The 24,114-nt window shown below is 33.6% G+C and overlaps 1 protein-coding gene and 1 long non-coding RNA gene across 2 annotated transcripts; one reads left to right on the forward strand and one right to left on the reverse strand.

Moving 5' to 3' along the window:
- LOC126887172 (uncharacterized) lies at positions 1-501 on the forward strand. Its single transcript, XR_007698974.1, has 2 exons — positions 1-99; positions 157-501. It is a non-coding gene; the product is annotated as an uncharacterized LOC126887172 (long non-coding RNA).
- A 4,996-nt stretch (positions 502-5,497) lies between these two features.
- Positions 5,498-24,011, reverse strand: LOC126887169 (N-alpha-acetyltransferase 40). The gene is made up of 4 exons (XM_050654553.1): positions 23,884-24,011; positions 23,556-23,812; positions 16,831-16,989; positions 5,498-5,904 (listed from the first exon to the last, which is right to left on the reverse strand). The coding sequence occupies exons 1-4, from the start codon at positions 23,887-23,889 to the stop codon at positions 5,595-5,597; spliced, it is 732 nt and encodes a 243-aa protein (XP_050510510.1). The 5' UTR covers positions 23,890-24,011; the 3' UTR covers positions 5,498-5,594.
- Between the last annotated feature and the right edge of the window lie 103 nt (positions 24,012-24,114).

Genomic DNA, 24,114 nt, shown 5'->3' on the forward strand with positions numbered 1-24,114 from the left:
CCTTGACAAGTTAGTTTATTAGCTAGGTAGATACAAAGACTTGATTAAAAAAGAAGAAAAATTTATTGACAGTGACAGTAATTAAAGGTGGTTGGTAGGGTAGGTATGACATAATAAAAACAATATAAAAAATTTAATATTTTTATAAAATTTCAGGCAAACGTGAATATCAAAAACCATGCTTAATTATATAGCAACACGGTCTGTATCATTTTCTCCGCAAATGTCTCATCGATTGATCAAATTTCGATATGGGTTTGCCAAAACCCAGCAGGCCCAACCGGCCACAGCCTCCAAAAGTGGAATCCAAGGGGGTCATCAAGCACAAGGACAGGGAGCAACACTTTGGGACTTCGAATTACCCCCTCGATTTAGAAGGAGAGCCATCGATGATAACGAAATAGCCGTTATTAACAATGGTGGGCCTTTGTAATTTTTTAGGATATATTTATAAATAGTATTACTTTTTATTAAAGATATAAATAAATATTTAAGAAGTTTCTTGATTATTTTACCATCCTTTGACATTACTTTTAATCCAGTGATTCTCAACCTGTGGGGCGCGCTTTTAGCAATGGGGGTGGCGTGAAAATATCAAAAAAAAAACCTAAAACATTGACTAATTTACTAAAATCAAAGCAAAACAAAATTCTGACAAGCAAAAAAATAAAATACCCATGAACAAGGAGCTATACATAGTTATGAGCACTGAATACTAAATCAACAAGTTTAATGTAAATTAGTGACTTCCTTGGGCCTGTCTTGCAGAGCAAAGCTTATCGAAACAGGGTGTAATATTAGAAATAGACGCTCTCAGTTCTTTCTCTATATTTAGCTGCGCGATCTATAATTGGCCTTTAAAGCAGCCATCGCGGAAAATCCTGTTTCGCAAAGGTAGGATGGTGAAAACGGTAATAGTATACGGAACGCTCTGGTTTTCAATGCAGAAAACTCATCATTTACCCCTGCCCAAAATTCAAAGAGGGATCTAATATTAAACTGTTTATTGATTTCGGCATTTGCTGTGAAGTCTATGAAGGTTTCTTCTTCTGCAGTAGAGAGCTCTTCGGGTGTAATTTGAAACGGATTCCCGACCCACTCATAACTATTAGGTACGTATTAATTGGTCGTCGGCTAAAAAGTATCTTTTAAAATTTTTTGTCAGCATTGCTAAATGATTTTCAATGGTTACAAAAACAACTTTCACGTGTTGTTCTTCAACCTGGTAAGTTTTAAAACATTCATCCTCATTTTCAAATATTTCTAGGTTTTTTGCTTTAAATTTCTGCTCCACAATTTCAATTTTCTACAGAAAGCGTTAACTGTATCATTCGTATCAAATGTATATGTATTGGCCCCTTGAAGTTGTAAGTTTAAAATACTTAGTTTCTCGAATATATCAACGAAGTAGCTCAATTTCATCAAAAATAAACCATCATGAAACATCTTGACTTGCGGCCTCTTTTCTTCTTCTAGAAAAATGGCGATTTCTTGTCTTAATTCAAAACACGTTGTAAAAATTTCCCACGTAATAACCATCTTGCCTCACAATAAAATAATAATGCTGAATGTACCGCATCCATGTCTTTGCAAAGTACAGAAAAGATTCTAGTTTTCAAAGGTCTCATTTTTATGTAGATAATTAACTATTGTTACAACCGTAGTTAGCACAATATTCAAGCCAGAGCTTCTCTGTTGTTCATACAGTGCGTCCATATACACATTGGAGACTTTTGTTTCACAAGCGGGTGTAGACTTACCGGACATAGTATGAGCACCATATTCCAACGCAATTCTTCCACTATATTTTTGCTTCATTTATATAAACATTTAACATAGCAAATATTGCAAGCGACTTTGCTATAAATTCTACTGGTTTGCAGAAAAGTAGTTCTACTACTGATCTGCCATCACAAAATCGAACGTAGGCAATAAAATGAGCATATTTATTGCTACTGTTGCCTCATCAAGCTGAATCGAACTCAGCTTTTCACGCAACTTCCTGATTAGCTGATCCTGTACATATTCAGCTATATCACCAATTCTGCGGGCAACAGTATCATTTGATAGAGGTATAAACTCCAATTTTTTAGCAAAATTATCTCCAACTTCTTCTAATCTCCAATAACTTTCTACAATTTTGATTGCAGTTGGTAATATAAGATCTTCACCAATAGTGTTAGGCTTTTTGGATCTGGCTATTTAATATCAGACTTTATAAGAGGCAAGCAAAGCTATTTCATTCACAGTCAAAGTTTTTATTAAAACTAATTTTTGCTTTTCACGCCATTTTAATTTTAACTCGAAGAATTCTTGGGGTTTGCTAATGTACTCACTATGAAGCGTTTCCCAATGTCTTTTTAGTTTATTAGGTTTCATGCTGCTCAAGGAATATTATTATTGTATAGATACAGTAGGAACAATGAAAGAATACCCATGAACGAACATATAAAACACGCTGTATTTTCCTGTCACTGTGTCACACAAAAAATTGGCCAGCGCAAGTACATATAATAACTATTATTACATGTACTTGCGCTGGGCAATTTTCTTTGTGACACGGTGATAGGAAAATACAGCGTGTTTTATATGTTCGTTCATGGGTATTCTTTCATTTTTCCGACTGTAGATATATTGTTATTGAACGAGGGGGGGGGGGGGGCGCGGTAAAAATAATTATGGAAAATTGGGGCGCAAATGGTAAAACGTTGAGAAACGCTGTTTTAATCCATAATACACACATCAAATATGTTTAAATTTTAATAGTTATTTTCAATATAGAACCATAGAACTAAAAGATTCAGGACAAAATATTGAATATCGCACAACATGAAAAGTCTATATTAGGTCAAATTCGAATTCTACATACATACATCTGTTTGAACGGTTTCGATGCTCCTGTCACAACTTAAAATTTTATAGGAGTAACAATGGAATAAATATGTCGTGAGTATTGGCCTGCTTAACAATGTTCTTCCATTCTCCCCTGTCAGATACTTTCCTTTTGCCACTGCCTGATGTTCACGGTTTTAAGATCCCCCTCTACGTCGCCTATCCATCTTTTACGGGGCCTTCTTCTTGTTCTATTTCCTTGGGGCTTTCATTTCTGGATTACTTTCACAGCTTGATTATCTGGCATTCTTTCTATCTAAGTGATCAAGCCAGTTTGGTCTTTGTGACTTTACAAATATAACAATATCAGCGCTCTGCATTAGTTCATCCAGCTTGTGGTTCATTTTAATTCTCCACGAACCATCGCTGCAATGTGTTGGTCTACATATCTTCCTTAGTATTTTGCACTCAGTATGTGTCTAGTAGTAAGAGCGTAAGCGCATAATTTCAGGTCGGTGCTTTTTAAATGCATTAATTTTTTTCGAATCCTGAAAAAACTACTAAATATTTTTGAAAAATTTAAATGCAGAATGAAAGATTACTATTACCGAGGCCAAAAGTCCCTTAGAATAAACAAAAAGTTTCTTTTGAATGAGATATTTGCAATTCAACACTCAATTTTCTCTTTTTTTCACCCCTGTAACTTATTAAAATAAACATAGAAGTTTTGAAGCCCTCAACAATAATTATGCCTTTAAATTTTTCAAAAATATTTATTAGTTTTTTCATGATTTGAAAAAATGAATGTATTTAAAAAGCATTGGCTCGAAATTTTGCTCCTACGCTCTTAACCATTGTTTATTAGCCCATGGGTTCATTGAATCTCTTGCACCCTATTTTATATTAGAGATACTACAAGAAATAAATGGAAAATACTGAGAGAGACCTATATTCAGCAGTGGATAGATGTTAAATATTATTATTATTATTATTTGATCTATCCACTGCTGAATGTTGGTGCATGGTAACAGCTGCCAACTTCACAAAAATATTGATTGTGAAAGATATTGTAACGAAAGAGAACTCTTGACCGACCCCCGTATAACGGTACACAACTCGAGACGTGTAAAAATGACTCTACCTCAAGTAGGCGTGGCGAGCTGATAGCTAGAGATGAGCGTGGATTGGTCCAGAATAACGGCTGGGCTATAAATAGGAATGGATTTTGTAAATAAGTTTAGTTTTAGCTAGAGTTTGTAAAAGAAAACTTGTATAAATAAATAATTAATAAAGTCGTATGTAAATACGAATCGCTCGTTTTATTACAGTGGTGTTCGGTGTGGAGTGTAAATAAATTAAAAGTGAATTTAAAAAGACTTTTGAACTTTATTCGTCGTGAATAATCGGAGTGCGTTAATTGTTCGGTATTCGGAAAGACTTAAAACACATTTTGAAAAGTACGTGCGTGCCGACCAAAGATGTTGCTAGAAGAACTCCGTAAAACAGCTCCGTGAACAATTAGAAGAGTACGAGTTAGACGCCAGTGGGTCCAAGAAAGTCCTGAAAGCACGACTCGAGGAGGTCCTCAAGAAGAATGGAGATGACCCAAAGACGTTCCACTTCCACTCAGCAGAACAAGCAATCTTATCGAAATTCGAAAGTGTTTCTCAAAAGATAGGTGAAACTTCTAGAAAGAAAAATGAAAAAGTGTAGTAAAGAAAAGAGAGACGTTCTCACAAACAATTTATTTTACCACTGACGACCGGTTTCGCTGTTTACAATTTGTACAGCATCATCAGGTCCGGTTAAGGTAAAATCAAATGCTACAAAACACAAAAAACCAGAGTTAGTTAGTCTGGTTTGAGTAAAATTTAATGATACAGCCAATATCAAAGTACATCTGTTAAAGCATGCACATGAATACCCATCACATGTACGTGCGCATGGTTTACAATCCTCATACTCACAAACATGCATGCATTCATGTGCAGTGGCAAACAAAAGTATGTCAAGTATAAGATATATACTTACTTTCCGGTATAAGGGAAAAATGTAGTAGTATTCAATATCATACTTTTAATGCACTTTGCTAGAGGAATGGTTGGTGAAGGGAAAGATTTCAATGTAATATATTAACTATAAACATCGATAGGGTCTTGAATGGTTTAGTAGGAAAATACGACATTAAACCGATAATCTAATTTGTTAGTTATATATAGTAATGTTATTTTAATTATATATATGGTGATGTTATTTTAATTATTAATGTAGCTTTTATTTATATATAATAGTTAGATGTTGTGTTGGGTGTGCGACTTTAAGAAAAGATTGGTCGTTTATGTAATAGATGTGATCTGTTTGTGAATATTTATTTGCTACGTTTAAAATTGTAATTGAAGATGAAATTGAGCAATAGTAACTTGTTAAAACTTTTTCATTTAAAAAATATTAAAATTGTCAAAAATTAGTCAAAATTTAAAATCATTCATAACTGACTCAGAGTTGATAATTATAACTTCACATTACAATAAGTTTAATTTACTTACTACATTACCTTAACATTTAAACAGCATTGGACCAAGATTTTGTGTCTACTAACATTTAATTTTAACATTAAAATTAAAAAAACCTTATCTAGCAAAAAAAAACTCATACAAATAAAATATTGTCTAATTTAAAAGCCTATTTATTTTTTAAAATGAGTCAATACTAAAAAAATTAATTTAAAATGTACAAAAATTGGAAGTTGAGATTTTTTAAGTTCAGTGATGATGGTCATGGCCTGAGCAACAGTGATTCGAGTTCATCTTCATTGGAGACATGTGAGGAGCTAGTCGTTTATTTACTTTGCTCAAAATTTCATATGGATAAGAATCTTCTTCATCATCTAATGGAGATGATTCGTCTAATTCATAATTTAGTGCTTTAAAGAACTTTGAATATTGATTATTCTTCAAAACCGTAAGCACAACCTTTTTCATAGTGTTCTTAAATGCTATTAATTCCAGTACTTGCATCATAAACTTTCCTAGACCTTTTCTTTGAAAAGATGAATCAAGCTGCAGTTCATAACTAAAATTAAAATATATAATTAATTTACTTTGTTAAGAAACAATATTTGTATTATTTGTTACAAAAGTAATGTAAAAATTGAACATGATTCTCTATAGTTATATTACATCCCCTTTAACTAAAAATAGTAATCACTGTTTAATTTTAACAACAGTTGAATGTATTGTGTACACTAGGATGGGCCGAAATTTTTCTTTGGAAATTTTAGTTAGCATAATAAAAAAAAGTTGCAAAATGGGTAGACAATTAACCCTATTTAAAAAAAAAATTCTTTTAAAAAAGAGCCGCACCCCAGGGGGTTGAATTTTTTTTTAATTTGGTATAACAAAAAACTAGAAGATATTAATTCACTTATAATGTGGAAAAAATTTAGTTAAATTATTTTAATATTTAGCCGCGCTCCTGGAGCTTTGAAAAATTTGATTACTACTTTTGAATATTTAGCTGCACCGCCCCTGAGTAATTCGCCTGCGTTGGCGACCGGCAATACGAATATGACACGACAGACACCAGGACCAGGTGTTTGTCTTAAATCGTTGTTAGAACAATCTCTATTTGCTAAAGGCGACGATAATGAACCACCAACACCTGAAGTTACGACAAACGAAAAAATAAACATCGAGGAGGGAGAGGTAAAGGAAGTAATAAGAAAATTAAAAAATAGAAAATCTCCAGGAGAGGACAGAATATCGAATGAACTCCTAAAATACGGAGGACAAGATCTAACTAAACAACTATTAAAACTAATACAAAAAATAATAGAACAAAACAATACCACAAGAATGGAGATCAAGCATGAGTGGTGGCGGCTGACCTTCTCGTATTCTGCATTTGTCGCTGTGTATTTTCGCTCAAGGTCACGCGCCAGCACTGGCTTGTCGGCTAATACCTCTCTTCAAAAAAGGAGACAAATCAGACCCGGAGAATTACAGAGGGATTAACTTATTAAACACAACATTAAAATTAACAACAAAAGTGATAACAAACAAATTGAATGAAATTATAACATAAGCAGAAGAACAACAAGGTTTAAGGTCGGGAAGGTCATGCACTGACGCTATATTTATAATGAGGCAAGTTCACGAGAAATCGTTGGAATACAACAAGCCGGCATATTTATGTTTCGTGGACCTTAAGAAAGCATTTGACAGGGTCACATTAAAGGACGTTATCCATTTGTTATACTCGAGAGAGGTACCTCTAGGAATAATTAAAACGATCGAAAACATCTACCAGAACAACACAATAAAAGTAAAAGTGGAAGATGAACTAACTGACCCCATTTGAGGTCGGCAATGGGATAAGACAGGGGGATTCCTTTAGTCCTTTATTGTTCAACCTGATCATGGACGAAATAATAAAAAAAGTAAGAACTAAAAAACTAAAAAAGGATATCAAATGGGAGAAAAACAACTTAAAATAATCTGCTATTCGGACGATGCAATACTAATCACTCAAAGTGAAGATGATTTACAACGTATGCTGCACCAATTCAACACAATAATCGCCAGAAAATTTAACATGTTGATTTCCTCAAAAAAGACAAAGTGCATGGTTATAACAGCAGATCCAATAAGATGTAAATTGGAGCTGGAAGGTCAGATAATAGAACAAGTGATGGAGTTTAAATACCTAGGCATCACACTATCTAGCCACGGAAGGCTCGAAACAGAAGTGGAAGATCAAGTGAATAGAGCAAACAGAGCCGTAGGTTGCCTGAATGACACAATATGGAGAAATAAAAATATCGGAAAAGAAATGAAAGGCAGAATTTACAAAACAGTCATCAGACCAATAATGACTTACGCGGCAGAAACACGACCCGACACAGAGAGGACAAAAAGATTGCTCGAAACAGCGGATATGAAAACCCTTCGAAAAATCGATGGTAAGACTCTATGGGACAGAGCTAGAAGTACAGATATATGACGGAGATGCAAGGTGGATAACATTAATAACTGGGTAAGAAACAGAAGAATAGAATGGAATGACCACATAAGCCGAATGACAACAAATAGGGTAGTCAGGACAGCGAGAGACGGTTCCCCAATAGGAAGACGATCAGTGGGAAGACCACGAAAACGATGGAACGACAACTTACTAGAGGCACATTGAAAAAACAGACAGAGTCATGTCCATACAAAAAGAAGAAGAAGAACAAGGTATTTTTCATTAAAGGCAATTTACCGCGATAACTGAGAACGTTACGCCGTATCGTGTCATCGTATTCAGGACTGCCTTTGTTTATTCAATCAGTTAGTGATAAATTACATAACATATCCGTGCAAAAAACATTGGTCGTGTTATAAGTGCAATTTGGACACGACACAACATAAACATGGATAAAGTTAAAGCTAAGAAAACAGACATTTGCCCAATATTTGGCTTTTCTTCCGACTTGGAATCTAAAAATTGTTTGGCGACCAAAGATGTGTTTCGATGTTATTTATTTACCAGACAACAGATCAAGGGAAATTCGAGCAAGCAGCCGCCTGAGTGGGAAGTTGCGAAATGCTGGGGCCACAGTAACGTCTGCCGTTAATTAACGGCATTAGACGATACTGTGGCCCCAGCCTAACTGGTTGCTAAATAAAATAGAAGCTACATGGATGCTTCAAAACAAAGTGATGGTGTGTGCTTTTTATATACCATCACTAGATGTCAAAGAAAAATTTACACTGAATTCCAATACATCAATATTTTCAGAAGAAACCATAGCTATCATAAAAGCATGCCAATACGCCGAAAATAAAAATCTAAAACAAATAAACATATTATCCGACTCATTATCAGTTTTAAAAAGTTTCTCTAGTCAACTAGACGAAAATTCTGTTAACGTAAATCCCTACATCAAAGAATTAAATATATCTAATAGTCTAATATCTAATAATCAAAGAATTAAAGATATCTAATCTAACAACTAGGCAGTGTAATATAGTATTCTCGTGCATTAAAGCTAATATTGGACTCGAAAATAATGAAAAAGTAGATCAGTTGGCAAAAGACAGCATTTTCAGTGGCGAGGAAACATTTAATGATATTGGACTTCAAGAATGTATAACCGTAAGTAAAACCAGATTACATGATAACTGGAAACTTCAATGGCATCAATACTGTAACAATTGTCCGACAAGGTATACTCTTTTACATCCGAAAATCCCGACAGATTATTGGCATAAAAATTTAGATTTTTCAAGACACGATATTGTTACTATCTCTCGACTAAAATTTGGCCATGCCTGTTATCCCGCACATCTATATAATACAGTCGGATTTGTGCGAAAATTGCAATACAATAAGTGACTTGGATCATATATTTTCTGCATGTGACAAAAAGAAATTTGTTGAATATGCAGCTATTGCAAGAAACGTTTATCCCCCATGTAATCTGATGAACTTACTAGCTTTGAACAAACCGTCAATCTTTAGGATTCTTCTAAATTATGTTAAGTCGTGTAAATTGAAACTTTAGATTATAAAATTAGTCGTGTAAATTAATAATACCCCGTGTCCCTACTTAGTATGTGCAGTCACCCTGAACGATGTGGGTGCGAAAAGTTTTTTTCCCTGAACTACCCTGGATTGTTTTTGTAATGGATTCGGAGATAAATTCGTAATGGTCTTGGTGTATGGTGAGGCGTCGATTTCAAGAAGTGTTGCTGACAAAATGGGCGCAGTTCCCAAAGGCCATAAAAAAAGCTACATGGAAACTTGCTTCACTTCCAACAGTTGGTTCCAAACGCGTCATAGCAATGATAATAGCATATCATAAGAAATATCGCAATTTAAGAAAGCCCCTAAAAACACGAAAATCTCCATTTTTTTTACAAAAAGTGCAAAATTTCAAAATGGCCTCTAAAAAATTACACAGGTCTGCGACATAAAAATTGTTTAAAATTGAATAAGTGATTTTTATAGTATTTTCAACGCTAATTTCGGGAAAAATAGTGAAAAAGTTCCATCACGTACAGTTATTCCACAAACTGCTTGTCTATTTTTAGCTTTTTTTCGATATTTTTATACATAGTTCCGTACTCTAGTGAGTTTGAATTTTTGTTTTTTGGATCTTTATGAACTGTTTATTAAGCCCATAGTACTTTTAATAAATATAAAAAAAAATACTTTAAGGTATTTTCAGTTACTTAGCTGTTTTTTTACTATACAAGTTGTATGTAAAATAAAGAGTTGATTAGGAGAAACCAGCATTATTTTCATGTCGGTACTTGTCCATTGCCTCCCCTCCCTCGCCATCCACTTACTGACTCACTGAGCATCTTTCATGTCAGTGCCTGTCTGCCACAGTGCCCATCCCCATCCCCATCACCAAGCAGTGAGCTTCTGCTACCTGTTCTTCAGTTCACAGTATCTCTTCACTCTGTGCTGTTCACGTGCTGTGGTTACTAGTGATTTGAAGTAGTGATTGTGAGAGTAGTATTAAATGATATCTCGTGACACACGGATAGTTGGCAATAAAGTGTGAATCAAATAACTTTCAGTGATTTTTTATCGAACTACAAAGAACATAATTCAAGGCATCAGCCTAAACAGATTGTTTTCTTGTGGTGTGAAGTTGTTTTATGAAAAATGGCTACCAGAGGATGTATCAACTCACCAGATTGCTTCTGCTACATTTGTGGTAACTATACAGTTAAAAAGCAACAAAGAAACATTTCCGATTTTGTTGAAAAGGTATATTTTGCCTATTTTGGTATAAAGTTGGGTGATCAAGACAAGTCTTGGGCCCCACACAAAGTTTGTTCAGTGTGTGTTGAAGAACTGAGACAATGGTTTCAAGGTAAAAAGCAGTCATTTCGTTTTGGAATACCAATGGTTTGGAGGGAGCCCAAAAACCATAGTGATGACTGCTATTTTTGTTCTTGCAATGTTCAAGGTTTCAATTTGAAAAACAAAAAGGATATTTCTTACCCTAACATCAAATCAGCCATTCGCCCTCTTCCTCATGGACGTGAAGTACCAATACCCTCTCCTCCAGTTTCTTTGGATGGTATTTTAGATGACCACGAGCCATTGGCTCAGCTAGGTGAAAGTGAAGAAGACAGTGATGGCTACGATCCTGGCACAACCGATCCCGTTCCATTCTCACAATCTGAACTGAATGATTTAGTTAGAGACCTAGGTCTTCCTAAAGACTCGGCAGAACTTTTAGGGTCTAGATTAAAAGATAAAAATGTGTTGGCTCCGGGTACGTCCTTTTCTTGGTATCGTTCCAGGGAAAAGGAGTTTGTATCTTTTTTCTCTCAAGAAGGTGACTTGGTGTTTTGCAGTGATGTTCCTGGACTTATGGCACGTTTCAAAATAGAATATGCTCCTGATGAGTGGAGACTTTTTATAGATTCTTCAAAAAGAAGCCTTAAAGCAGTGCTTCTACACAATGGCAATAAGTATGCTTCTATGCCAGTTGGACATTCTGTTCACTTGAAAGAATGTTATGAAAACCTCGAACTGGTTTTAAACAAACTCTGCTATTCAGGCCATAAATGGACACTATGTGGTGATTTGAAAGTGATCTCAATGCTGCTTGGTCAACAAAGTGGTTATACAAAGTTCCCTTGCTTTCTCTGTGAATGGGACAGTAGAGACAGAAAGCAACACTACATTAAAAAAGTTTGGCCCTTGAGAAAAACCTTACAGGTGGGGGTTAAAAATGTTGAGAGGAAAAGCCTTGTGGATCCCAAAAAGGTATTACTACCACCACTCCACATTAAGTTGGGGTTAATGAAACAATTTGTAAAGGTGTTGCCAAAAGAAGGGGACTGTTTCAAGTATCTTTGTGGACAGTTTCCTGGTTTATCCGAGGCAAAACTAAAGGAAGGAGTCTTTGTCGGACCAGACATTAGAAAACTGATGAGAGATCCCAATTTTATGGACAAAATGGAAACAAACGAAAAAGCAGCATGGACATCTTTTAAACTAGTTGTTACCGGTTTCCTAGGAAACAAAAAAGATCCTAACTACAAGACAATCGTCGCAAACATGCTCGACAACTTTAAGAAGCTGGGATGTAACATGAGCATTAAAGTTCATTTCCTCCATTCACATCTAGACTACTTCCCTGCAAACCTTGGTGATGTAAGTGAAGAGCAGGGTGAAAGATTCCACCAAGATATCAAGGAAATGGAAAGAAGGTATCAAGGAAGATGGAACGTCAACATGATAGCGGACTACTGCTGGATGCTAAAACGAGATGACCCTCAACGAGTACACAGCCGGAAAAGCAATAAAAGAAGCTTCGGCGGAAAGCAAAAGCGTTACTATAAGGACTTATGAGCTTAAAGAGAAATGTAAGTGTATTAGATATGTAGTTTATAACATGTATTATACATGAAATAAAATCCTTTAACTTAAGAAAAATTTGAAAAATTGCTAAAATTTTGTTATTATACCAAAAAGTAATTCCTTTTTTGTGAGAAAACCTTACGTGATAGAAAAAAATGGATTGCATTTTTGCAATCAGCGCTGAAAAATACATAAAAATCAGTTATCAAATTCCAAACAATTTTAAAAAATATTTTTTTTTGTAAACCTGTTATTTGACATTTCTTCGTGTAAATGCAGTAATTTTAAATCTTGTAAATGTGAAAAACTCTATAAAGTGCCTTTGTTTAATAAGCATTTTTAAAGGATCAGAGGAATGATAGAAAAATGCGAATTGCTGGGGTAGATAAGGTAAACACTGAAAAAAACAAAAAAAGGGAATAAAGAAACTTTCAATGCCTTCGACAAGTAGTCAGGAGTTTGATGAGAACCCAGCTCATGTAGAGGTGAACTCGAAAGTGACATTTCATCCAGCGAATAAGACCCAAAGATGAAGACTTTAAGTGGTCATATTCTCTAGAAGAGCCACAGGAGAAAAATTCATTAACAAAAACATCCAACCAACTCACGAGTTGCATTACCAAATGTTGCTCAGATTGCTGATATGACTGGTGCAACAAATCTAACAATAGCCAAAATTGCAACAGCTACACTGGAAGATTTTGGAAAACACAAGAAAATGCTGACAAGGAAAGAAAAGACATTGAAGCTATTTACTTTGATGGTAGAAAAGATCAAACAATGAAGCTAGTTGAACATGTAGCCTTATTAGAGGAGCCGGGAAGATAACATTTTGGTCACCTATCAATAAATCCACCAGTAAATGCTGCCAACATAGCGAAAAATATTTTATCTTATATGAAGGAAAATTTCGTTAACCTAAAAACCTCAAAGCAATAGGCTGTGATGGCACGAACGTCAACACTGGCTGGAAGGGCGGTGTAATTAGAACAATTGAAGTTCAAATTGGAAAGCCAGTTCAATGGGTTGTTCGTTTGCTACATGCAAATGAGTTACCCCTACATCACTTGCTCCAACAGTTTGATGGACAAACGAAAGGACCAAACTCGTTTTCGGGACCAATTGGTTTATTGCTGGCATCATGTGAAACCAAACCCATCAACCTGAAGTTGACAAAAATAGTTTAAGCACAGATCAGAGATATTATCTACATCAGATCTGTTGTGCTATTAAAAATGGTTTTTGTTTTGAATCTTTATCTAGAAGGTATCCTCGAAAAATTAATCATGCGCGATGGTTAACCACAGCCAACCAACTACTGCGCTTGTATGTAGTCACAACTAATCCTCAGAATTTTCTTCTTTTAGTTCAGTTTATTACAAAAGTGTACCTACGCACCTATGTGGCTTAACATAAAATCGCGTCCTTCAATTGAATATGGCTCCATACATTTATGGGAAACCATAAATAAATCAAGACCCCTTCCTGAAGAAGTGAAAATAATTATAGATAAAGTGATTCAAACTAAAGCTTATTTTGCCCATCAGGATGAAAATATTGATAGCTACGATTGCTGACGAAAGAAATCATATTAGAGAACTTGGTTTTCGACACATATTAGAGGCTAGAACTAGAGATCAACCAGAAAAAGTTCGTTTTTTTTAATCCCTGCCATAAATTGGAATGCCGAGAATTATACTGAGTTAATTAATTGGAATGAATGCTATTTAACAGAGCCCCCGCTAACAATTAATCTTAAAAATAAAGAACTGCTAGCAGCTATTAAAAATAGATCGTTTTTAATTATAAGCAAATTACCAAGTCACACTCAAGCCGTTGAGCGATGTATAAAGATTTTTTTGTCCAAGCATTAATGTCTTCAAAAGGCAGCTTCAGAGTTTATTGATTTAAATATGTGATATTTTTCATCTTCTGTGAATGAATTTACTGTCTTATTTTACAAATTTTGTTGTTTAATTGTCTTTTATTCGTTGATTTTTGATGTTTTTTGTACATGAATTTTACTTTTACTATTTTTTTTGTACTCGTTTGTAAATGGTTCTACCGTTGAAATAAATAAATAAAAAAATAAAGATTGTAACAGAGGCAAGTTTGTGGTCACTCGGCTAGGGACAGTTTTATAAGAGTTAGACTAGAGGCAAGACAGAATTTACCTACGTTCGAAAATAAGTCACAATAAAGCTATTGTACAGCTAAAAAGGTAAAAACATCAAATAATAATTGACTTTTACTTTACTATTATTAAATTTAAATTTTTTACTACATATCATTTAAGGAAGGGAGCATGCAGCCACCTCCCCGTGGTAAGTTGTGGGTTGAAAAATAATGATAAAAATACAATGTTATTGCAAAATTTGAATAAGTCATCATTTTTTCAAAACGCCATTTTTAAATATTAAAAGAATTTGACCAAATTTTTTTCTCATCATAAATGGGATAATATATTTTTATGCTATACCAAATCAAAAAAAAATATCAGAAACATTTTTTTTCTACCCCCTTGGGGCGGGGCTATTTTTTTAAATTAAAATAAAAAAAACTGTTTGATTGTCTGCCCATTTTGCCGATTTGGTTTTAATATACCAACCTCTTATTCCGAAAAAAAAAAATGTTCTTGCCTTTTTCGGCCCACCCTAGTGTACACGATACACCATGTAAAAATTAAACATATTTTCAAAATTGTGGTTTATTCTCATTAAATATAGTAAATATGATGCTTTTATAAATAAAAATGTATTTTTCATATAAAATATACAATAATGACTTCAAATCCTGTATCCATCAGTCGTAATTCCTAATAAGTTTGGTTACAAAATTGCTTAACACCTTGGCTGTGTTTAGAAATATTTATAAACTTATGTTGAGTGCGTTACAAGGCATATATGTCCCATAGTGAACCTTTGCCACGGGGAAGATGGAGAAGAAAATGAATTAACTAGACCCCCAACGCTAGAGGAGGTCCAAACGGCAATCCACATACAAAAAAGCCATAAATCACCGGGAATAGATAAAATACCGGCAGAACTACTCAAGCAAGGAGGAAGGAATTTGACACAACAGATGTACCAGCTAATACGAGAGATATGGATAGAAGAAGAAATCCCCCAACAATGGAAGAAAAGTATAATCTGCCCTATTCATAAAAAAGGAGACAAACTGTTGTGTCAGAATTATAGAGGCATCTCTTTACTTTGTTCGGGATACAAAATATTCACACACATCCTTAATCGAAGACTTCAACCTCTCACGGAAAAAATCATCGGGGAATATCAAGCAGGGTTTAGGCAAAATAGATCTACCATTGACTAACTATTTACAGTTAAACAAATACTAGCCAAAGCATGGGAATATGACATGGACGTTTACAATCTCTTTGTAGATTTTAAACAAGCCTATGATTCAATAGATAGAACAATTCTACCTAATATATTGGAAGAATTTGGCATACCATCAAAATTAATATGACTATTGCAAATGACAATGACAGAAACAGAAGCACAGGTATGTATTCAAGGACAGAGATCACTGATGCGTTTATGATAACGCAAGGACTGAAACAAGGCGACGGACTGGCTCCAACGCTTTTTAATCTTGTTCTTGAATATGTAATTAGACGGTTGACGGTGAGCGGAAATAACATACTTACAAACAAATCTACCCAATTAGCAGCATACGCAGATGGTATAAACATAATGAGCAGAACAATGAATGCAGCGGAAGAAACCTACGTTGAGTTGAAACAGTGCAGAAGCAGTAGGGCTAGCAATAAATATGTACAAATAAAACAAAACTACTCATACAAACCAGATCAAATAGACCGGCGCAACAACATTTTATTGACGATATAGAACATGTGAATAGATTCACCTACCTAGGAATGGATCTGGTTGCAAGCAATGAAGAAGAACCGGAAATAAATAGGAGGCTTGTGCTGGCAAATAAAGCCTATTTCGCGATGGGCCACATATTCAAATCGCGAGACGTACACCGGAAAACAAAACTCCGGGTATATAAAACAATAATCAGGCCCATAGTAAGTTATGGCTGCGAACCACGGGTGGTAACACAGAAATCTGCCAATGCATTAGATGTGTTTGAAAGAAAAGTATTACGTAGGATACTGGGCCCAATAAGTGAAAATAACAACTGGCGAATTAGGTATAATAGAGAAATATACGAGCAATATAGCGAACCAACTCTAGCACAATACACCTAAACTGCAGAGATTACGGTGGGCAGGGCACGTGGTCCGCATGCATGAGAATAGAATCCCCAGAAAATTGCTGAATGCAAGAATGCAGGGAAGAAGACCTGTTGGAAGACCTAAAAAGAGATGGGAAGACGAAGTCGATGAGGATGCCAGGAACTTCCTGGGAACGCGTTCATGGAAAAGAACAGCGGTAAATCGAAATGATTGGAGAAGCTTGTTGAAGGAGGCCAAGGCTCGATTTGGGCTGTAGTACCATTGGATGGATGGATGAACCTTTGCCACAGTGCATTACGACGCAGTCGATGCAGCTAACCTTAGTGTAATAAGAGGTGTATTTGCCTTGTAACGCAGCAAAGGTGTTAATGATTATAACTAATATTCATAACATTTGTTCCTACCAATAGAGTACTTCTATTCCTTCATCCATGTCAAATCTAAAATGGGAAAATCCAAGCAAAGTACCATCTGAAGATTTAGCTACAAGGTACCATGCTGCTTCATCTGTTAGTTCTTCAACTTTCTTACTATCACTCCATCCCCATGTACATTGTTCATATCTGAAAAAATTAAAGCATATAAAATAATATTTTTTACCTCTCATCCCATGCACTTGTTCATACCAGAAAATAATAAAAATTATAGTCCTATAATCTATCTAACTCATTAATATTCAGCCCAGGGGGACATCGTTCGAAATTTGTACTTTCACATACATTATTTCATAAAACAGGTAGATCCCTTGTTTATGAAATTTCACAAACAAAAATAAATGATCACTTAACGAACGAATTGATAAGCTTTATTGAGGTAAGTGGGCATCACATTGAATTTGTTATAAAAGATTTATTTAAAATGTGTTTTTTGATATTTTCGTGTTATTAAAATTGTTCTTTTATTTAGATTATGTATAACAAAACGGTTCTTTATAGAACCTCAATTTGTTTTTAAATATTGAATGAATCTATTTGTTTCAAGAAATTTTAATAAATATCATTATGTTTTTAATTAATTGGGATTAAAAATTCATTTGCATAATAAATGCAATCTTATGACCTAAAAGCACTGACATAATTATTAACACCTAGATTAGTCAAAATAACTGTGTCGCTTCATTTTTAACTTCAAATATCTCAAAAAATAATGATCTTATCGTTACGAATGAAGAGTATATTATTTACATACAGAGTATTGGAGAATCTAAAAATTGTGATTAGTGTTGGAAAATTCTCAAGAATGAAAAATCGGAGAATATTCTCGATATGGAGAATTTTCTGAGAATGAACCCCATGACGCACTTGAGGATATGCACTGAGAATATCGTTGAAGATTAAAAATAGGGTTTAAAAATAATGATCTTATATACAAAATTATGAGACGAAACAACAGTGTTCTTTGTATATAAAAAATATAAAAACAACAGAAAACACAAAATTTCTTTGATAAAAAAATGAAATTTTCTTCTTAACAGCAAATAATCGATGTGGTATGATAAAAGATGAGACCTCAGATTCAGAATCTATTTCTATCATTAGCTCATCCTAGTCTAGTCATCTACAATCTGCATTTCAATGTACTGATGAGTTGTGGGATTTTGTTTTTCACGAGTGGCCAGCTCAGTCATGGTTTGGTCTACGTCTAACAATTTTAAATTGTGAGCAATAAAAGTTACCTTACGAGCCCGTTCAGCAGTGAGCCGGTTTCTTTTAGAGGAGTGGATAAAAAAACCATAAGTACTGAAACTTCTTTCAGTCGCTGCACTGTTAATCAATTACTATTTTAGTTAATTTTGTTCTGAAACATGTACCTCTTCACCATATGATTAAGTCTAGTTTTTCAATTGATTTTACAACATATGGTTTTCCAAAAAATCCCTCTTTTGACCGATAAAGTACCAAATCTGCCATTATTTCAACCGACTAATCACCATATTTTAAAGTTGCTAAATTATCTACAACCTCAGTTTCCTCAACTTGTTCTTCTCTGCTTAAATGAACACCATTCTAAATATTTGCACGTTAATATTGCACCAAAACAATAAATATTGACACTGTCAACACCCTTGCTAGTGGTTCATGGGATTGGAAAAAACAATATACCTACATATTTTTTAAATTATAGTAATTTGACCCGTAGGTATCTAGTTTTTATTTTTGTTTCGGTTTTTGAAAATATAGAAAATTTTTGCCGAGAATATTCTCGAGAGAATTTTCTGGCCGAGAATGAACGAGAATATTCTCTTCTAATATCACTAATTGTGATAAAATAGCAATTTCGCTAGTGGGGTAGAATTTTGGAAGGGTCAACCATTCACTTTCTCCTATCGTATGCCTCTGGTAGTATCCAGAAGCTTTTATTTAATATAATTTAATAGGGTGTACAATACCTACATCTTTGTTATTGTATTGTTAAGTTTGACAAGGATAAAGGATATATTACTATATTCAAATAAAACAACCTGCAACTCAGGAAGGAGCCACATTTTATTTAAGGGGGTCATCTAGTGTGTCAGGTCAAAAAAATCGATTTTATTTTCATATATCACATCTAAAACATGAGAATCAGTCATCTTAAAAATGGTATATATCCACATTTTGTCAAAAACTTATAACATTTTCGTGGAGTTGGTACCAGCCTCTACTATTTTGTGAAAAAAATCACACTAATCCTACCCCCGAAGGTGTTGTATATATTATTAAGTAAGTACCAAGCCACAATAATTGCCCCCTCAAACAATATAAATATTACATTTAAAATGGTTTCTCTCAAAAGTACTTTAGTGGATATACTATGTTGTTTTTAAAATGACTGATTCATGTATAGAAGACGTTGGTAAAAGAATTTTTCGAAATTTTAAGCCATTGAAAAGTTAGAGCCATAAACCTGAGCATGTATATAGAGTGTGCTCGGCCCACTCATCAGGGTGGCACAGTGATGGCTGTCACATCGAATATTCTCAAGCCCAACTGCTTATCTCTTTTGTGTACTAGACTCAACAAACCCGTTCCGACATCCTGTTTATTATTTCATTACAGTAGAGCGTCGATAATCAGAACCCTGGTAATCCAAACGCAAAAAAATTGTAAAATTAAAAAATATGATCACGGACCGAATTTTTGGATTTAATATATGATAATATGGGCAAAAATATGACCGCGGATTTTTGTTTTGTTTATGCAGAAATACATACAATATAAGTATTTGTTTATTATGCAGGTGTTTTATTCCTTGTATAGTATTTTTACTACAAAAACGTTATTACGTAGGTCAAAATTTTTGACGTAAGAGAACTGTCAAAACATTAGAATGTGACTTTTCATTATTGCCGTATTTATATAATAAACATAGCAATAATGAAAAGTCACATTCTAATGTTTTGACAGTTCTCTTACGTCAAAAATTTTGACCTACGTAATAACGTTTTTGTAGTAAAAATACTATAACTAAAACGTATGTACATAATAATATGTACTATGTTTATGAGCTTTGTATGTATTTTGAACATATGTTCAATAATCCGAACTACCCCTGTACCAATTAGTTCGGATTATCGACGCTCTACTGTATCTGTTTTAGTATATCACTTTTTCTCAAACCACAATATTTTCAACCTGCAGATATGATATCTCAAAGACTACTTGATTGATTCTACTCAAATTCACACAATATCTTTAGTACATATCTGAACCTCGGAGGTAAACTATACTATATAATTTTGAGCAACTGTGTTTATCGTGTGTTTGCAACAAAGTTTAAAGCGCTTCGAATGTTATAAAAATATGGTACATCCCAATTGTTTGAAAGACCATATTTTAATGACAATATATCGCCCCTACCATTTCCAACTATCAAATGTGAAAAATAGGGTTTTTCAGATTTGATACCTTGTCCTCGCATTATTATGTGATACATCTTGTGAATTCGGTAGTATTCTGGTGAATGAACAACACGGTTTTGTACAGGGTAAATTTACAGTAACTAATTTACTTCTTTATCATAATGACATTGTTATTGCTTTGGAAAACAAGTTACAAGTAGATTCCATCTATACTGACTTTTCTAAAGCATTCGATAAGGTAAATAATAATATCTTAGATAGATAGATAAATTTATTGATCTTTTTGTATCATTTACATGACATAAGACAAGTCACAAACATGGTATACTTATAGTAGATAGATAAATTATTTTTATAGTACAATAAGTAGGTTATTAAAAAATACTACACTAAAGTAAACTAAAGTTATCTTATTAAAAACATTAATGGTAACAACATTTAGTAGAGAACAAGATTACGAGACTGATAAAATATTGTTAAAAGTATAAAAATATCGGAATCAGTTGCTATCTATTAAAATTTCCATTCAACTGATCTGAAAAGTTTCCCCTTGGTTGAGGTTGAGGATGTTCCAGGAACCGTTGACCTTGCCTGAAGTTGAATCGACTAAAATATACGTTTTTCGGCCAGAAATTTTTTTCGTAAACTTTTTCTTGTAGAGAGGGATCGACTCCTATCATAAAGGCTTGGTTATTGGGTCGGACAAAGTATGTTAGAAGTTTCTTTACATAAGTATTTTGTTCGCCTGATTGTTTCGTAATATAGGCCTTTATATTGTCTTCTGTTACAGTATCAGGGACTCATGACAAGAAAAGCCAGATTTTCTTCTCAGTTTTACCTATACCCGGGAAATTTTCATCCCCATCTCCACTGCCTATATTATGGTTACGGGTTTTCCTAGTTTTCCTTTTTACTGAGGTAAAACCTTCTGCTTCCGACAGGTGATGATTAGCTTCATTTATTTTTGATGTTGAAGATTTCATTCCTGCCAGATTGTCATTGGTTAAGTTGATTACTTCATTTAATTTTTGTTCACTTTGTACTTTCATGATTTCAGCTGCTACCTGGTTAACCTTTATTATTGGATCACCCTGTAAATTAGGAGTTCCCATATGTGTTGGTGATGACAAATTGCCTCGATGTTTATTTTTGTTGATTTGGTTTTTTGTTACAGATAAGGTTTTTGTATCACTTACCTTATCTATTGGAAGCAAGTTTTTTGGTTGGTTGCTATTTTGATATGGTGTTGGTAGATTTTTATTAAATGATGAAATTTCATTTTCTAATGACGCTATTTTCTCGTTGAGCAAAAGGATTACCTGGCATTTATCGGATATTATAGTGTCTTTGCCTGTTATTATTTGTTTCAAGAGTTTGATTTCTTCTCTAAGGTAGGAGTCTTCATTTATGTCAATCTCAGCAACTTGTTGAGATGGTTCATGTTTACAGTCTGTTTTTTTAGTTCACTAGCTTGTTTTAAACATGCTGGGTGGAATATTTCACTGCACTTTATGCACATCACTTTACTTTTAACTTTTTTGGAGCAATGTTTACAAGTAAATGATTTTTATGAGTGGTGTGGTAGAAATGATATGGAACTTAATATTAATAAATGCTTTTTAATAACTTTTGCTAGATCCCATTCACCTATTCACCATCAATATTTTATTAATAATACTCCTGTCACACGTGTGAACGAAATTCAGGATTTAGGTATAATATTTGATTGTAAATTAACATTTTACTCTCACATTGACCATACTGTTTCAAAGGCATTTAAGATGTTGGGTTTTGTATTACGTTCATCAAAAGATTTGTCAATTCACACAATAAAAATCTTATATTGCAGTATCGTGAGATCAATTATTGAATATGGTTCTATTATCTGGTCACCTAGTTATTCATATCAAATCCTAAATATTGAAAAGGTTCAAAACAAATTTTTATGTTTTGCAGCTTTTAAGATGGGTTTAACAGTTGGAAATTATACTTATGACTTTATGACAATATATTAATGAGATTAAATTTACAAACTCTTGAACACAGAAGAGTCATGTTGGATATTTGTTATCTTTGCAAAATTATCTCTGGTGTTATTAACTCTGAAGAATTGTTAAGTCTTGTATACTTTAATATACCTGCTAGATTGACACGCAATCCATAAATATTCAAGGAACAACGGCATGCTACAAATTATGGTCAATATGCACCAATTAGTAGATTGACCCTGTATGGAAACAAGTTTAGTTATCTAATAGATCTGTTTGGTTCTTCAGTTTACTCTATTAAACAAGAACACGGGCGTCTTGAATTTTGAATTTAAAAAATTAAATAGATTTAACTGTTATAATTAATTCAGTTTTTTTCATCATTTAAAAATATTTTATATTATTTTTATTTTTTATGTTTGTGTTATATACTTAATTGTTATTTTACGTGCATCTCAATTTTATATTTTCATTATTATGACGTATTTTGTATGTATTGGGTGTATCCCGTTAATAAATAAATAAATTCTCGTTACTGTAGCTTGATTAGGAGAACAGGAAATGTGCTGTTTAAACTATCGAATATGAACATTTTTCCATTTGGTTGACTGCAAACTGATGAAAATGGTATATTCCATACTTTTGTTTTGTATAAATATAACTAAAGGTATATTTGTACAACGCTAAATGTCGAATGTATCACATTCGTTACTTTGTTTTGTAATTTATTCAACAGTTATTCAATTATAATCTGTAAACTGCTGAGAAGAACAAAATGCATGTGTTTACAATTTATGCGAATTTTGTTTCAGTATCGCTTCCAAGAAATTCTTGTGAGGCAATTTATGATTTCATTTTAACGGATTTTGATTATTTGATTATACAGTTATTCGCTATTATACATTCACTACTTTGAAACATCGTACCATAACAAATCTTTGATTAGTACAAAAAGCAAAGTAATGAATGTGATTTTTCGGAAAGAAAAAAAATGATAAACAGTTCGAATTTGTTATAAATCTAACAAGGATTAAACATTACATACTACATACAAAAAATATAAAAAAACATTTTTATCAGCTATATAGACCCCAAAAAGTGTAAAAAATTGAATTTTCGAAAAAAGCACTAAAAACTGGCTTCACACTAGACGACCCCCTTAGGCAATTTGGGTTCAATCTTAATATTTTGAGTCCAGCAACCTACACTTAAAATATTTCCAATTATTAATGAAACACTCTGTATATTTGAAAGTTAATGTCATCACTAGTCATGAGTTCCAAAGCCACCCAAAACTTACTTCAGCTGCATGTTCTTTTTAGTTAAGTTAAAAGCCCAGTCTTTAACATTTTGATCCAAGTCAACCGCCTTTTTTACGAAAAGTTCTGCTTCTAAACCATTTTTATTGAATTTCCGGAAGACCGGAAAGGGTTCTAAAGGATCCTCCAACTTATTAGCATTTGCAACAATAGTCATAGCTTGACTTATCCTGCTTTGTTCTTCTTTCCTTTGCAAACGTTTTTCTTTACTCTTTGCACTGCTTGCTGCTGTTTTTCTCTGTAAAAGGATTAGATGAAACAAATTGTTTTTATTTAGAAAAACTATAATAAACAAAAATAGGTACATACCCCCATTATAATCTAAATTTCTATAATTTAAGGACGAGTTTACAAACATAAAAATAAGCGCGCTAAATGTAACACACTCCACCTCCACCACTTACAATATGTCAATTTCTTCTTCTTTTCTAATGCAAAATGTTATATTCAATTTTCTTATTGGAAAAAAATGCATCATGAATCGTGAAACTCCTCGAAAAAGAAGAACAAAACCAAAAATGTCCTTGTCAACTGTCATTT

The sequence above is a fragment of the Diabrotica virgifera genome, chromosome 6, assembly GCF_917563875.1.
Source record: "Diabrotica virgifera virgifera chromosome 6, PGI_DIABVI_V3a".
Lineage (NCBI taxonomy): Eukaryota > Metazoa > Arthropoda > Insecta > Coleoptera > Chrysomelidae > Diabrotica > Diabrotica virgifera.